The 16322-nt window shown below is 43.8% G+C and overlaps 1 protein-coding gene across 2 annotated transcripts in view; it reads left to right on the top strand.

The window, feature by feature from the left end:
* CALN1 (calneuron 1) overlaps nucleotides 1-16322 on the top strand; it is a 634386-nt gene that overhangs the window by 204938 nt on the left and 413126 nt on the right. The window contains exon 2 of one of the 2 annotated variants that reach the window (XM_006859718.1): nucleotides 616-740. In XM_006859718.1, coding sequence (XP_006859780.1) covers nucleotides 623-740 — 118 coding nt within the window. In that variant the 5' untranslated portion in view covers nucleotides 616-622. The remainder of the gene's footprint in view (nucleotides 1-615; nucleotides 741-16322) is intronic. The other variant, XM_006859717.1, reaches the window with a different exon arrangement.

The raw sequence follows: 16322 nt of genomic DNA, 5'->3' as shown, positions 1-16322 counted from the left end.
GGGGCTGTGCTCGCTTTGCTGGGGGAAGACCTGCGCTCTACCTGCCTTGCCCCCTTCTCTCCTTCACTTGCGTTTTCATTCTTTGTGGTTGTAAGCTGCCCTTGAGTCGGCTCCATGTGCTGCCTGGTCCGCGGTTGATGGGGGATCAGAGTTTTGTGATCCATAGCATTTTCTTTGGCTGGATTTTGGAAGTGGGTTGCCACATCTTTCTTCCTAGTCTGTCTTAGTCTGGAAACCTGTTCAGTGTCCTAGCAACATGCCAAACACCACTGACAGATGGGTGCTGGCTGCTGGCTGCTCATGGGGTGCATTAGGTGGGACTTGAACCCGAGGCTCCTACGTGGAAGGCAGGCAATCTAGCACTGAACCACCATCGCCTAATTAATCAAACGGAAGGATTGAAATTAAATTAAAGGGGAGGACTGAAGGAACGTGCGAAGTGAAGGGAGAGATCGAAAGCGTGATTATTTGGGAATTGCTCAGGCCACGGGACCCTGGGAATTCTCTGTCCTGCCTTCCAGATCTGTCATCATTTTACAAGTAGCTCTCGCTGTCTGAGAGGTGGGATGGAAGAAATGATGCTGTCTTTCTCTTGTCCCCGTCCTCTGTGGCCAGGGAGAAGATGCCGTTCCACCATGTGACCGCCGGCCTGTTGTACAAGGGGAATTACCTCAACCGCTCTCTATCTGCCGGCAGCGACAGCGAGCAGCTTGCAAACATCTCTGTGGAGGAATTGGACGGTAAGGGATGACCCCGAGGGAGATGCTTGTGGCGATTGTGAATCCAAGGTGACAGTCGTGGGCGGTAGTGGCAGGGCTGAGCCTTGTGGTGCCATGGGAAAGAGTTCAGAGACCAGATTTCACCTCAATGACTTCTTTGTGTGGGACAAACTTTGTCACCAGAAACATTGATGGTGAATGTTTTGGTTTCCTTGGATACTGATGGCGGGGAGGGAGGGCGTCGTCTGTGACTCTCTCAGCGTTATTATGGTGTCTGGTTTATGGCATCTTTATTTCCAGCCATGCTCCATATTGTCACTTACAATGGGGCCCAGCTGTATGGGAGGCTTTGGCTCGCTCTGTTAATGGCTGTGTCTTGGTGTGTGGCCATGTGCTAGAATCCCATCCAGACCAGAATCACCTGGAAGCCGTGGTTAGGTGGGAGTGCACAGCAATTACTTTAATTGCCTCTGCTCCTGTTTTCGCAAGTCCAGCCCTTGGGGGTTCATGACAGGCTAGGGATGGAAAGAAAACCGAGAACACAATGACTAAACCCATCGGAAAGAGTGTAGCGGGTGCCCCACTGCATTCTGGGTAAACCAACCCCTGATTCAAAAGATAATGAGGAAATAAGGGGAAGAAAGAATTGCTTCCAGACTAAGAGGCCCAGTGAGATGGTTGAACAGATGTCCACCTGGGTGGGACATTTGCTGAGGTCCAACTGGAATCTGCCTGCCTTCCTTACTTTTTGCCCTTGTTGCCTTCTGTGTGGTGGAGCATCTTAACAACATAATGCAGGAATGCCCTTTCTAAGAGAGAGGAGTCGCAATGGTCCCAGGTGGTCGGCATCTTTGCTTTCAAGTGCAATGGTCCAAACCACCGTGCAGTGGCTTGTTTTACAGCCTGCTGCCCCTCCATTTTATTGGGTGGAGATGAGGGAAGCGAGGAGTCAGGTCCTTGGAGAACCTTCCCTCCTCTTGTCCGATGCATTTGCTTTTTTTTTTTCTTTCTGTGAATGTTCAGGGAATGCTCATTGCAGTGGCTCCTGGCTGGCCTTGGGGTGCTGGGTCCAACAGAGCAGCTGGGAGATGTTGCATGAGCAGGGGAGTCAGGCATCTTAGGGACAGTGGTTTCTTAGTGAGGCCTGAACAGGCCAGTGCCCCAAGAGGACAGCAAAGCTCCCTGGATCTGTCAGTTAAAAATGATGTGTGGATGGAGGACACAGACATGGGCAGTAGAGCCCAGGAGGTCCTGGCCCCTCCAACAGAAGGTGCTGACCTTGAAGAAGGTCAAGGCCAGGGTGGGTGGATTTGGTACTCAGCTGCCACCTACCATCTGTCCTGCCCTATCAGGAGTCTTTGCTCTGAATGGGCATTAGGGTAGATGGGTGTTCATTGGGAGGATCACCACTGTGAGCAGGTTGGGAAGGACAGCCCACAGCCCGAAGCATCAGTTAGCAGGAGGGCTTGGGAGGCTCCTGTGGCTAGGCCTACTGAGGCACGGACAGTGCTTCCTGCGTCTTTTGAGAAACTTGACGATGTCGAAGTGACTGACCAAGAGACCTTTCGAAATCACTTGGGGCTTTCACAAATCTTGGCTTTCCATCTCCCTCACCTGGCCACCCCCCCCCCCCCAACTTTGGCTATGAATAACCAAACCGTTAGAGTTGGTTCCAACTCATGGTGACCTCAGAGGAGGTTTTTTGGCCATCCTGTTTTTTTGGAAGCAAATTGCCAGGTCTTTCTTCTGCAGAGGCACTGGATGGGTTTGAACCACCAACGTTTGGTTAGCAATGAACCATCTGTACCACTAAAACAGTGTTGAATGACCTAGAGGGGATCCTCGGAAGCTTCTGGCTTCTGTAGACAGTTTCCTTTTTTTCTTCGTTGGTTAAATCTGTCGCAGCTAGGACCGCTAGGGCCACTGCTAGGGTACAAGGCTTTTTAAGAAGGTCACTGGCTGGATGTCGGCCCTTCCCATTCCCAAGGAGCCTGACTGACATACCCTTGTGTTCTTAGGTGCCAGTGAGTCAGTTCTGACTCCTGGCAATCTGTGTACAAATGACACTGCCTGGTGGTTCTGTGCCATCCTCACAACCATTGCTGTCTTTGAGCCCATTGTTATAGTCACTGTCTTTCTCATGGACAGTGTCCCTCTCTAATGCTGACCCTTTGCTTTCCTAAGCATGCTGTCATTCTCCATGGACCGGTTTTTCCTTATAGCATGTCCAAAAGACATGCCATCCTTCCTTCTAAGGAGCAGTCTAGTTGTACTTCTTTTAAGACAGAAGAACGTTTCCAGGGATTGTTGACACGTCCATAACAAGCAAGTTGGACAGTGTTCAGTTGTGATCCATACAGTTTTCATTGGCTAATTGTGGATGTAGCTGACTGCCAGGTCTTTCTTCCTCATCTTTCCACCACAGACAATCCTGCTGGTATTTGAAATACTGGAAGCATAACATCCAACATCATAGCATTATGCAAGCCACCATCGTGTGATACACAGAAAAACAGTTGGTGGTAGCTGAGTACCTTAGGGCATTATTTAAACAATTACAGGGTAGTTGGAGCAGGACCTAGATGCCTCTTTTCAGCAGGTGAGAGAAAAGAGGAGTGATTCTGACAACCCCAGAGCCAAGGTGGGCCTCCTCAGCACCAGACGGCATCTGCGCTCTGGGCTTAGTGAAGACAGCACTTTCTGCTTGAGGTGCGATGTTATGTTTGCCCTTCAGAAGCGTAACTCAGCCTCTTGGCTGGGAGCAGGACCATTTATTTTCTGATGGAAGAGACATTCTATGTACATATTTATCTCCTTTTCTGCACGTACCAGCTGAGTTATGACTGAGCGTACTTTCTTAACTGCATCCAAGGGCTCTGAGCAGGGCTGTGCCGCTGTTCTGAGCTTAAAGCCAGCAAGAAGAAGACATCAGGCAGGTGAAGTCTGGAGGCTGCTGGCCCATGTCAGCTCAGATGACTTGGGGAAGCCTGGGCTTCAGAGGTTTTGCTATTTGCTCTTTTTTGTGGGTCAGCCCCTGGTCAAGCTGGTATAAGCTCTGCTGCTTGGGGCCTCTCATTCACCCCAGGTAACTGATTGGGTAGCACAAGGGCCTGATGTAGGAGACACTGAGGGGTAGTCAGCATCCTCTGTGGATCAGCTACCCAGGATGCTAGCTGGGTACCATCATGCTAATGTCTGCCCACTGCCTTGCCTTGCATCAGCAGCAGGCTTGTTACATGTGGAAGCCCACATAGGTAGGATTCCCCATCGTGAAAACAAGCAAAAACAGCTGACATTCAGTTGATTCTGCTCTTGGTGACACCACGTGTGGTCTAGTAGAACTGCTCTGTGGGGTTTTCAATGGTGGATTTTCAGGGAGGAGGATCACTAGTGCGTTCTTCAGAGACACCTTTGGGTGGACTTGAACTGAGCACACTCACCATTTACAAAACCCAGGAACTCCTAGCTAATGTTGTCACCAGTGATGGAATGTCCCTTTTCTTGAGCATGAACTCAAGGACACCCAGTCCATGAATCTGAGAACAGTCATAAAAAGAGCCACACGTAGCGTGTGCATCTGTGACTAACTTCTGAGCAGGGTTTCTGTGTCTTCTCTCGAAATCAACTCAGGAGGGAGTCATGCAAAGCTGCATCAAGTTGAGCGGGTTGGAGCTGGAATCACCCAAACTCAACAAAGTCAACAGTTGATGGATTGATTGAGACATTCATTTATCCAAGAGATGCTTACTTTAATACTTTCTGGATGGAGGGGGAAAATCAAATGTGAGAGGGCTTTAGAAAGTTTGTGAAAAAATGGAATGCAAAGATACTAGATTCCCCCCCCCCATTAACTTTTTGAAGCCCCCTCGTATGTTCAGTGTCCTTTGCCAACACCCTAATTCAGATGCTTCAGTTCTGATTCGTTGTCCAGCTCCCAAGTTTCCTATTTTCACACTTCCTACATTCCAATTATTAATGGATGTTTGCAGCAGTTTCTACTCATTTTGAGTCATGCCACATCAAAAAATGATAGTCCCCAAAGCTTTGCTCCATCCATGTCATTAAAGTCAACTCTACTTTGAGGTGGCAGCTCTTTTTCAGTCATATTTCGAATGTCTTCCAACCTTCGGGTCTCATCTTGCAACACTATATTAATGTTGCATTGCTATTCATATGGTTTTCACTGGCCAGTTTTTTAAGGTGGAAGCTTTGCTGATTCCTATCTACCATGGGTGGCCCTGCTGGTATTGGAAATGCCAATGACATCGCTTCTAGCATCATAGCAACGTGTAAGATACCACAGGATGACACACTGACAAATGAGTGGTAGTGACATTTATTTAGATATTTAAATTCTTTAATTTTGATAAATTTTTACCCAGAAAAAATTGCTAGCTTTCTTTGAATTTTTAAAAGTATGTTGAATTATATATCATAGAACCACATATTTCTGAAGTATTTATCTTCCTGGTTTCTTTCTTATTTTCAACTTTGTTTAGTTGTGGGTTCTCTTTTGATTTTTTAAAAATATTTTATTTCTCCTTTATAAAAAATAAAAAGTACTGAGTTTATCAATTAAACTTTTTTTTCTTTTGCAATTAATTATTTTCTTGTCTTTAGTGTTATATTCTAGCTTCTAAAATTTTGTTGATCTTTATTTTTGGTTTTATATTCTTTTTAAATGTATTGAGTAGAAGAACCCTTGCATCACTTATTTACATTTCGTAGTGAGCAGCACAGCTTTAACAGACTTTTGTAAGGTTTTGTTTATTGATTATCATTTTTGTTAATTCCTCAAATGTGTGCAATCATAATTTTAAATACTTTTTCTGATTCATTAGCTATTTAGGACAGTGTTTTATAATCTCTAAGTGGAAGGGTTGTTTTTGTATTTTGGGTTATTTTACCTTGTATTTCATTAATCATTCCATATTGTTTGCATTTCAGACAGATTATATTCACTGTAAAATTTTTATCTTTTAGAATTATTGATATTTTTCATGTAGCCTGTGCCCAGTTTTTAACTATTCCATAAAGCATAAAGAATTCTACTTTGAAATTTAATTTACTATTATATTTTTCAAATGACTTATATAGTCATTGTTCTTCAAACATCTCTTACTTTGTTAAACAGTGATGTTGTTGTTGTTAAGTGCCATTGAGTTGGTTCCGACTCATAGCAACTCTGGATAGAGTTTCCAAGGAGCGGCTAGTGAGTTTGAACCATCAGCTTTACAGTTCAAACTCACCTTGTGGTCCAGTGTATTATCCTGCAGTGCTACAAATGACAGTATATTTTAAATTTATTTATTTATTTTTCCTGTTAAATTTTCTGTATTTCTATCAGTTTTTGATGTTAAATTATTTGGCATAAATGAACCACTTTGTAAGCTGTCTTGCTTTATGATTTCTAAAAAAATTTTTTTTTTTTAAATACCCTACCTTGTCCCACAAGGAGCCCTAGTAGCATAGTGGGTTACAAGTTAGGCTGTTAACCACAAGGTCAACTGTTCGAATCCTCCAACCACTCGGTGGGAGAAAGATAAGAATCATAGAATGACATATTTCTTTATCTTCCTGGTTTCTTTTTTGCTCCCATAAAGATTTACATTTCAAATCTGTCCTATAGGGTCACTAGGAGTCAGAATTGACTCTCAACAGCAGCAGATTTGATTGTGGTTTGTTTATTAGTTTTACTTTAAGTACAACCAGAGTGCTCCTTGGAAGCCAGGATGGCCAAACTCTCATACTTCAAACATATTATTAGGAAGGACGAGTCCCTGGAGAAAGACATTATGTTTGGTAAAGTGGAAAATCAGCCAAAAAAAGAGGAAGACTCCAAACAAGATGGATGGGTACAGTAGCAGCAACAATGGACTCAAGTGTAGCAATGATTGTGAGGTTGGCGCAGGACCAGGCAGTGTTTTGTTCTGTTGTTCATAAGGCCACTATGAGTCGGAACCAACTTGATGGCACGTAACAACCATGACAGCAATAAAGCTTAAAAGTGCTAAATCCCACATCTAGACTCTAGGCGATCTTGAAGTTGGTTTCAGTTGACTTTTTGTAGACTTTTCATGTTTACTAATATTTTACTATACGCTGAAACTTGTCAGTGCTGTGCTATGGAGATTCTGGGTTCTGGTATCTTCTAAAAGCATTTTATATTTTGTGAACCTGGGTAGGGTTAGTTTATGCTTTGTTAAGGCTGACCCATGGAAATCCAAAGGTTTCCCAAGCCCCTCTAACTTAACAGGGACTCACTCTCAAAACTCTGTCCATTCTTGTATATTTTTCCAGGACTTGGTTTGAGTTTTTTTTATAGGTGGGTCTAAAGTAAGTTTTGCATTAGTATGTGGTCCTGCGTCCTAAGGCATGGTATTGCAAGGATATGAGCTAAATGTGTGGGGTACTAAAGAGGTTGTTTTGGCCCTCTCCCAACACTGTGTGTGGCCTAGCTTTTCTGTTCTGTTCCAACGTCATAGCGTGGTTGCTTAATGGTAAGCCCTGTTTATTTTCATTTTGTCCGTGTGTAACCCAGCCCTCAGCCAGGTACTCACAGGGAAACCACATGCATAGCCTCTGAGGTCCATCTCTGTAGAGTTTCCTCCTTGCTCTTGCCCTATCCCAAACTCCAGTGTCTTCCCACATCACAAGGTCTGATCTCTGCCTGTGGAGCTCAGTGGGACCACCTTATTCCGCAGGGACTCAGGATATAGTGGAGTCAGGGCGAACAGCGACTGAACCATGTGAACTTCCCTTCACTCTTTAGTCAGTTATGTGCTGCCTGTTGTCTATTGTCTGTAAACAGTTGCCTCGTTTGTTTTGTGCCAGACTGTGGTTATGGGAGTGTTGTTCTTGTACCAGTCACATTGCTCTAGCTACATGTCTCTTGTTAATTTTAAACCATCTGAGCCAATTAAAAGTAATTACAGCCTAGGACCTTAGGTGGAATCCTGAGCCCCATCCAAAACCTTCTGAGGTGGGACATTCCCACTAGAAAAGACAAGCAGACCAGAGCAGAACAGCTAAAGTGACAGAAGATACATCTTCAAAGAAAGGTCATCAGGAAGAACCCAAAACAAAAATGGAAATCTGTTGGCTACTACAAGAATAAGCAAGTTGTTTGCTGGGAACCCATCGAGACAAGCAATCAAGTCCCTTCAGGACAAACTCCCCCTCTAAGACCAAAACTTAAAAGGAACATATGATCAGGCATGTAAGCTTGCTGACGACCACATTAGTGTACTGGTGAGTGGAAGAGGGGGAAAGGCAGCATTGAAGAAATGGACTGAGTTTAACCACGTTCCATAGACTCCAGTTGACCTGGATGTGAGAGAGAGATAAGGAAGGGCTGGTTGGTCTGAAGTGTGGTGAGACCTTGGGACACCTGAGCCCATGGACAAGGACATAGCCATGGAGGACTAGAGCTGAGAGTGAAGCATCCAGCTGATATGAAGTGAGGAGAGATTCACAAGAACACCCAAACTTGCAGATAGTACCTATTTGACCTAGGCTTGATGTCTTGATAATCAGAACTTGACTAGAGGAAGATTTAAAAAAAAAAAAAAATTGTTAAAGGAAACGAGGGCAAATTGCTACAACTTGATGAACTTAGACCTATAGCTCTAAATACCAACAAAGAGGAAAGGAGTCTTCACATCAAGTTATCAATCCTATCCCCTCTGTACACAGGGTAGATAGGGACAGGCAACTTAGACATTGGCTAACTAAAATGAGGGGGTGATAAAGGCATGAAGTGACTGGCTTATACGGTTTCAAGAGGGAGTTTAGTTTAAGAGTGTGTCTAGGAAGATAGAGTCCCCACTTAATAGTTTTCATCTTGTCTAGATGAGTCTGGTGAAAAGAGATGGGGATAAAATTCTTATGATTCAGTAGTGACTAATTACGACTGTCACAATTGTAAAGGTAGAAGTTTTGCAACAAAAATGGGGAAATAGTTCATCTTGCAGTCCAGAAACAGAGGACCCTGGGACCATCAAGGGAGAAGAGCACAAGTGGAATGTGAGACTTTATCCAGCCCAGAGATGGAGGCAGAGATGGGGACATGGAGAGAGAGAGCAGCTGAGGACTCTAGATTCATGGCGGTCAGGAGGCAGACTTGCAGAATGTGCCCTTTGGTGGTGTAAATTATTATACATGCCTGAGTGTTTAAAAAAAAAAAATCTGAAATAAATAGAGAGACATACTGTTAACTAATGGTACATGGAGGGGATTATAATCATTGTAATGAAACAAGGTGTGTGATTTGTTGAATGTAAAACTGATGCTCTGCCCTGTAAACTTTCACTCAATCCACAACAAAAACTTTTTAAAAAAGTTATTTACAGCCATTATATTATAACTGTTGTTGTTAGGTGCCATGGAGTCAGTTCCGACTCATCAAGATTTCATGGGCAACAGAACGAAACCCCATCAGGTCCTGTGTTGTCCTTACAATTGATGTTTGTTCGAGCCCAGTGTTGTAGCCATTGTGCCCATTCATCTCTCTGGGGGACTTCCTCTCTTTTGCTGGCCCTCTACTTTGTTGCTGTGGAGTTGGTTGTAGGTGCCATCTAGTCAGTTCTGACTCATAGTGACCCTGTGCACAACAGAATGAAACACTGCCTGGTCCTGCACCAACCTCACAATCAGTGTTATGCCCATTGCTGCTGCCACGGTGCCAATTCATCTTCTTGAGGGTCTCCCTCTTTTTCGCTGACCCTCCACTTTAGCAAGCATGATGTCCTTCTCCAAGGACTGGTGCCTCCTAGTAATATGTCCGAAGTGTGAGAAATGGAAGTCTGGCCATTCTGGCTTCTAAGGAGCTTTCTGGCTGTACTTCCTCCAACACAGATTAGTTTGTTCTTCTGGCAGCCCTGGTACTTTTAATATTCTTCTTCAACATCATAGTTCAAATGCATCAGTTCCTCTCTGGTCTTTCTGATTCATTGTCTACCTTTCACATGCTTATGAGGTGATTGAAAATATCATGGTTTGAGTCAGTCGCACTTTAGTCTTCAAACTGACATCTGTACCCTTGAACATTTTAAAAAGGTCTTGGCTGCAGATTTGCCTAATGCAGTATGTTGTTTGATTTCTTTACAGCTGCTTCTATGAGTGTTGATAGTGGATCCATGCAAAATGAAATCTTTGACAACTTCAGTCTTTTCTCCATTATCATGATGTTATTTATTGATCCATTGGTGAGGATTTTTGTTTTCTTTACATTGAGGTGCAATCCATATCGAAGGCTGTGGTCTTTAATTCATCAGTAAGTATTTTAAGTCCTTTTCGCTTTTAGCAAGGAAGGTTGTGTCATCTGCATATCACAGTTTGTTAGGAGTCTTCCTCAATCCTGATGCCATTTTCTTCTTCATATAGGTCAGCTTCTTGGTTTATTGGCTCAGCATATAGATTGAATAAGTGTGCTGAAAGAAGATAATCCTTGTACACAGCTTTCCTGATTGTAAACATTCGGTGTTACCATGATCTGTTCAAATGACTGTCTCTTGGTCTATGTACAGGTTCCTCATGAACAGAATTAAGTGTATCGGAATACTCATACTTCACAATGTTGTCCATAGCTTATCATAATCCACACAGTCGAAAGCCTTTGCATAGTCAGTAAAGCGCAGGTAAATATTTCTCTGGTATTCTCTGCTTTCAGCCAAGATCCATCTGACATTAGCAACGATATCCCTCATTCCATGTTCTCGTCTGAATCTGACTCATAGCAACAGTATAAACAACAGAACACAGCATTTCCTGGGGCCTGCACCACCCTTACTATTGTCTTGCTTGAACCCAATGTATACCTATATTTGTGTGTACGTAAGTGGCATGGGATTCCTGTGTGGCAACAAATGTTGAAGCAGTCAGCTAATAGTTGCAAGATTGGGGATTTGAACTCATCCAGAGGCACCTCAGGAGGATAGGTCTGGTGACCTACTTCCCAAAGTTGGACCTAACATTGTTGTGATTGTTGTTAGCTCCTATGGAACCACTTCAGACTCAGGAAGACCCCAAGGACAACCCAACAAAGCTCTGGCCCGGTCAGGCTCTGGCCTTACAATCGATCCTTTGAACCTATGGCTGCAGCCACAGTGTCAGTCTATCTCGTTAGGAATCTTTCTTTTGTTTGCTGACCCTCTGCTTGACCAAGCATGATAGCCTTCTCTAGGGACTGGTCCTGATACCATGGACAGAGTGCATGGGACAAAGTCTCACCCCGTGGACATGTTATCCAAAGTTGACTATAAGTTGGAGTTGACTTGACAACAACTAGAAACAGCCATGTAGGTTGTTGGAAGGCACTCAGTGTATGCAGAGGTCACGACAGTAGTTTCGGGCATACCCCCAATCGTGAAGGTGGTGCAAGAGGAAGCAACATTCTGTTCTGTTGTAAACAGAGGGACTGTGAACCACTGCAGATTCAGTGGCAACTAGCAACAATGTAGCACTTTGCCCCTTAACACTTCTCTTCTGTTTATAATTCTTTAATGTTGTTGTTGTTGTTAAGTCATTTCCGACCCATAGCGACCCTGTACAGGGTTTCCGAGGCTGTAAATCTTTACGGGAGGAGAACGCCTCATCTTTCTCCCGCGGAACAGCTGGTAGTTTCGAACTGCTGGCCTTAAGGTTCGCAGCCCGATTCGTAACCACTACATTACCAGATAGCTTTCCTAAATATTTAGCTGTGTTTTAGCCACACTTAAGCCTTTGTAGCAAGATGTGTAAACAAGATACATCCCTGTACTTCCTTTCTAAAGGACCCCTGTGGCCATGGGATCTTCCCTGCTCCTCGGCCTTTGCTCAAGCTGCTTGGTTCTGAATTGGTCTCTTATCACTTGGTCTCCTGGGAAGTAACACCTGGTCATCTTCAAGTCTCAATGCAGTGCCTCCATTGAGTATCAACTACCTTCGCCGTCATCAGCACCGTGCCCGTTGACTCGTTACTTACTAGTGCTAGGAACCACCAAAAGTGCTACATCAGGATCAACTCACCTCACTCTTTCGCCCAATGAAGGTGCGATCATCTACTACTGTTTCCCAAAATGTGCAAAGTAGAAAAGGGCGTGACCTTATCCAAGGCCACAGAAGTAGCACATGTTGGATGCCATGATGCTGTGTGCCCCAGAGCCTGTGGCTTTTTACCTTTCCTGCTCTGTGTTCTCCTTCCTGTTAGATAAGCCCCTTTGTGCCCTCATGTCCTGTCACATCACTATCGTTTTACATCACTGCCACCGCTGTGACACACAGGTGAGAAGCTGGAGGATCCATCAGATTTTGAGTGGGTGGACAAGTGTTTTTAAAGCTCAGTGCGAGACCAGCATGCTCCTCATTTGAAAAAGAGGCTTTCTGCAGCCCAGGTAGTGCTGTAGATGGAAATAGCTGCCTGGTTCCTTCGTGATTTGCTCTGCTGGCCCCCTTGCCCACTGGCCCGGTCCATCATATTTTTATGGGAAAGAAGATCCTTGCCCCTCCTCCCTTTCCCTTCTCACCTTTTGATGAGAAAGCTTGAAACATCTCTGGAGGCCTATCCAGGAGCCTCTGTGTGGCACAAACAGTGAAGTGCTCTCCTGCTAAGTGAAAGGTTGACGTTTGAACCCATCCAGAGGCTCCTTGGAAGAAAGGCCTGGATATCTACTTTCATAAGCTTATAGCCTTGAAAGCCTGATGGAGCAGTTAGGTGTAGTCTTGTAACACATGATGTCTGTGTGAGTTGGAATTTACCTAAGGGCAACCAACAACATAATGGCCGCAGAAATGCATCCTGCTTGCCTGTGTTGTTGAGTATCGTCCAGTTGGTTCTGAGTCTTAACCGAGTATGATGTTGTTATTGTTAAGTGCCATTGAGTCGGTTCCGACTCAGAGTGACCCAAGGAGCGACTGGTGAATTTGAATAACCAACCTTGTAGTTCAAACTGACCTTGTGGTTCAGTGTATTATCCCACAGCACCACACCAGGAAAAAATGTATTTTCAATTATGAAATATTTCAAATATAAATAATACAATTGTAGTTAAGTGCCGTTGAGTCAGTTCTGACCTATAGTGACCCTGTATAGGGTTTCTAAGGAGCAGCTGGTGGGCTTGAATCACCAACCTTGCAGTTCAAATGACTTTGCAGTCTGGTGCATTAACCCATACATAGCACCACACCAGGACTCCGATGCGATAAAATCCACAAACTGAATCTCACATCATCTCCACAGGAGGGGGAGTGCCCAGGATACAACTCTGCTCCTGAGTTGGGAATTAGCTTTACAATTTACACCTTTTATCTTCCTGGGGACTAGACTTGCCTTAGCACTCCAGAAGGGAGACTTTTCTGCAGAAAGCTTTGAAGCCTAGTTTGCAGCGTAAGAAGAAAGGGTTTCTCTGATGGTAGCTGCTTTCTTTGTAGGGACACCTGCTTCTGTCTTCTCGTAGTTTCTGGCAGGTTGAAAATAAGTTTTCATAGCTGTGGGTCCCAAAGGAAATCAGAGCACCTTCCCTGACAGTTTCATTTATTCTTTTGTAATGTATATGCAGCCTGCGTCTGAAAGTGATGGAGACGTCAAGTGATAAAAGAAGAAACATAAACGGCAATGGTTGTCAACATAGAAATAGAAAATAAGAATCCAAGAGAAAGAGGAGGGAGAAAATGTGACAACCCCCAAATCTAATACATTTACTGTGAATGAGCATTGAATCAAGCTCCAAGTTTCCAGTTACTTGAGACAGAAAGGTAAACATGAGGTACCTCATTCCAGTAATAACCTAAGAGTGTCCCACTGTTGTTGTTGTTAAGTGCTGTCGAGTCAGTTCCGACTCATAGTGACCCTGTGTAGAGGTCCTGAGGAGTGGCTGTTAAGTTTGAACTGCCGACTTTGCTGTTCAAACTACCGTTGCAGTCCAGTGCATTACCCTACAGCACCCCACCAGGACCTTACCAGAGGACTCCAATTCGAAGGATATTTCCTCAACTGTATTTCAAATTGCAGCATTTTTGCCCATAATCAAAATACCTAATATAATATACAAGGAAGGGGGTTCCAGAAAGTTGGTGGAGAAATTGCATTGAAAGATTATGGAATTTTCCCATAAATTTTGTGAAGTCCGCTTGTGCAAGTATTGCGTATTGTTGTTTCAGACATCTTGGTAGATTTCAGCCTTTTTCATCCCCAAATTCCTGAGGATTAAAAAAATCTTTTTATTGTGAATTGAGTGAACAACCAATTACAGAGCAGATCATCAGTTTTACATTCAACCAATCACATACTTCATTTCATTTCAATGATTGCAGCCCCGTTACTGGAACATGCCGCTTTCCTCCCGCGGTTTCTTGTTTCATCCCACCTTCTTTTCCAACCCTTTTGAATTTTGTCCTTAGTTCATTGCTGCCCTTTTGGTCTCTAATGGCTGACCATTTGATGGTGTACCTCACTCGTGTGGTTGTTCCCCCTACATACTTCTCTAATGCTGGTGGGAAATTGAGCCAGAGGAGTGAATTCAGTTACAGGCCTGCAGGGCAACCCAGGGCCACAGTCTTGAGTTCCTTCTGTTTCCTTCTGACCAGTAAGTCTGATGTTTAAAAATGTATCTGAGGATTTGTAATAACATATTTTCACTAGTAATAGTGGTTTATGATGGTAGCGATGTTCAACAAAACCTGCTGGTGCAGAAGAATGAGCGTAGATGGTGGTTGGGTCAAGTTTCCTACCAGAGGAGAAAAGCTATACAAACCACATGCTTGTCTGGAGACAACTCTCCTTGAAAGAGAACATGGTTGTCTGGTTCTCACTCTTAACAACTATCTGGAGGACAGCAGGCAGAGGTAGTATCTTGGCATGAGAGCTCAAGAGCCTACATCGTAAAGAATGACCTTCCTTGACTTGGTATATTTGAAGACCGGAAGATACAATTCTACTCTATTGTAGATTGCCCTGGAGGTATTCCTATGGAAACCTGAACTTTCTGCAGAAATGCACCTTAATCTATCAACTACAGTAATTAAACCTCTCAGTGTGTTTCCAGATAACTAAACGAATTAACCTATTGAGTAGAATTATCAGCATTATCCATCTGGATGCTGCAAAGAGTGTGCCCAAACTGGTCATGTTGTTGCTGGCTTTGCTGATGATACTGAGCTGTTCTTCCTGGTGGTAATTGGATGGCAGCAGATTTCAGTTGTGTTCTGGGACGACTCAAGGGTCTGATATAAGCAACGCGTCCTAGCAGAGATAGCTTTCACCGGTTAGTACTTTTCATTGTGACACTTTGGTGTCACACTGATCCAAATCTTTTGACAACAAGTGAGGTGCCAGGACACGGCCGTTTACAATGCAAGTTTGCTCAATCAAGATGGTCATTTCTGCTTCCTCTACTTTTAAACTGTTGCATGAAGAGATTTGAATTTACCATGTAACCTGTGTTGCTCTATTGTTGTATAACAAACGACCTGCAAATGTACTGGTTTCAAACAAGAAACATTTATTAGCTGATAGTTTCTCTGGGTCTGGAATCTGGGCTTATCCGGGTGGTTGTAGCTTAGAGTCTCACAAGAGATTGTGGTAAAGATGTTGCAAAGCTTGGCATCTTCTGAAAACTTGAGCATTCTTAGGACTCTTGGCTGGAGGCCTCAGTTCTTTGCCATGAGGACAGCTTGAGCAATTGCATGAAATGAGATTGGGCTCCCTCCAGGATGTAATGATCCTTTTATGTCCTTGTCACAGATGTCTCACAAGACAAGAGTTTATGAAGAATTAATGAATTCTTCTTTGGAGGTTTGATGAAATTCAGCAGTGAAGTCACCTGGGTCTGGGCTTTGTGGGTAGTTTCTGACCATTAACTCAATCTTCTAACTTGTTATAGGTCTTTGCAGATTGTTTCTTCTTGGGTCAGTTTCAGTTAATACCAGCTACACACACATACACACACACACACAAAAAAAAAAGGTGGTTAGTTGTTCTCCCAATAGCATTTCTTCTTTTGTTCCTTAGTAATAGAATTACTGATTGCACAATTGGCTCCCTAGAATAAAGGTTAAAAGGTTACATTTACCAGTCTCTTTAAGAGCTAGGTGTAGTCATGTTAGTAAATTCTAGCCACGTGACATTAGACAACTTGGTTTCCTTTTTTTTTTTTTTTTTATCTCTTCCTCTTTTCTTTACTTCTGGCAGCTCATCCTTGATGACAGAATGGTGAGCTGGAAGGAACTTGGGTGCCTGAGGATGGGGGAACAGAGAGAAACCAAATTCTCTTTTTTTATTTTTTGGCTACACACACCTAAATCGAACCCCAACCAATGCAATGACCACCTGACCTTGGCCAAGTTATCTGTCTTCTAGACCAACTTTTCAGTTTTGGAATTGGTATCTCATGTATAAGACCACCTTCTGAAGCTTAGTTTTCTGTGTTTGTGGAGGAGGTTTGCTGTGGAGGATGAGGTGGCATTTGGTGTGTGCTTCGCTGAGATTGCTTTCTTTGGTATCCAGTGAAATGAGCCCCCTACAGGTAGCCCAAGGAGCTCTGGTAGCGTAGTGGTTACGAATCGGGCTGTGAACCGCAAGGTCAGCAGTTCGAAACTACCAGCTGCTCTGCGGGAGAAAGATGAGGC

This window comes from Chrysochloris asiatica, unplaced genomic scaffold (genome assembly GCF_000296735.1).
Source record: "Chrysochloris asiatica unplaced genomic scaffold, ChrAsi1.0 scaffold00034, whole genome shotgun sequence".
NCBI lineage: Eukaryota > Metazoa > Chordata > Mammalia > Afrosoricida > Chrysochloridae > Chrysochloris > Chrysochloris asiatica.
This window is presented reverse-complemented; position numbering and strand designations above follow the sequence as displayed.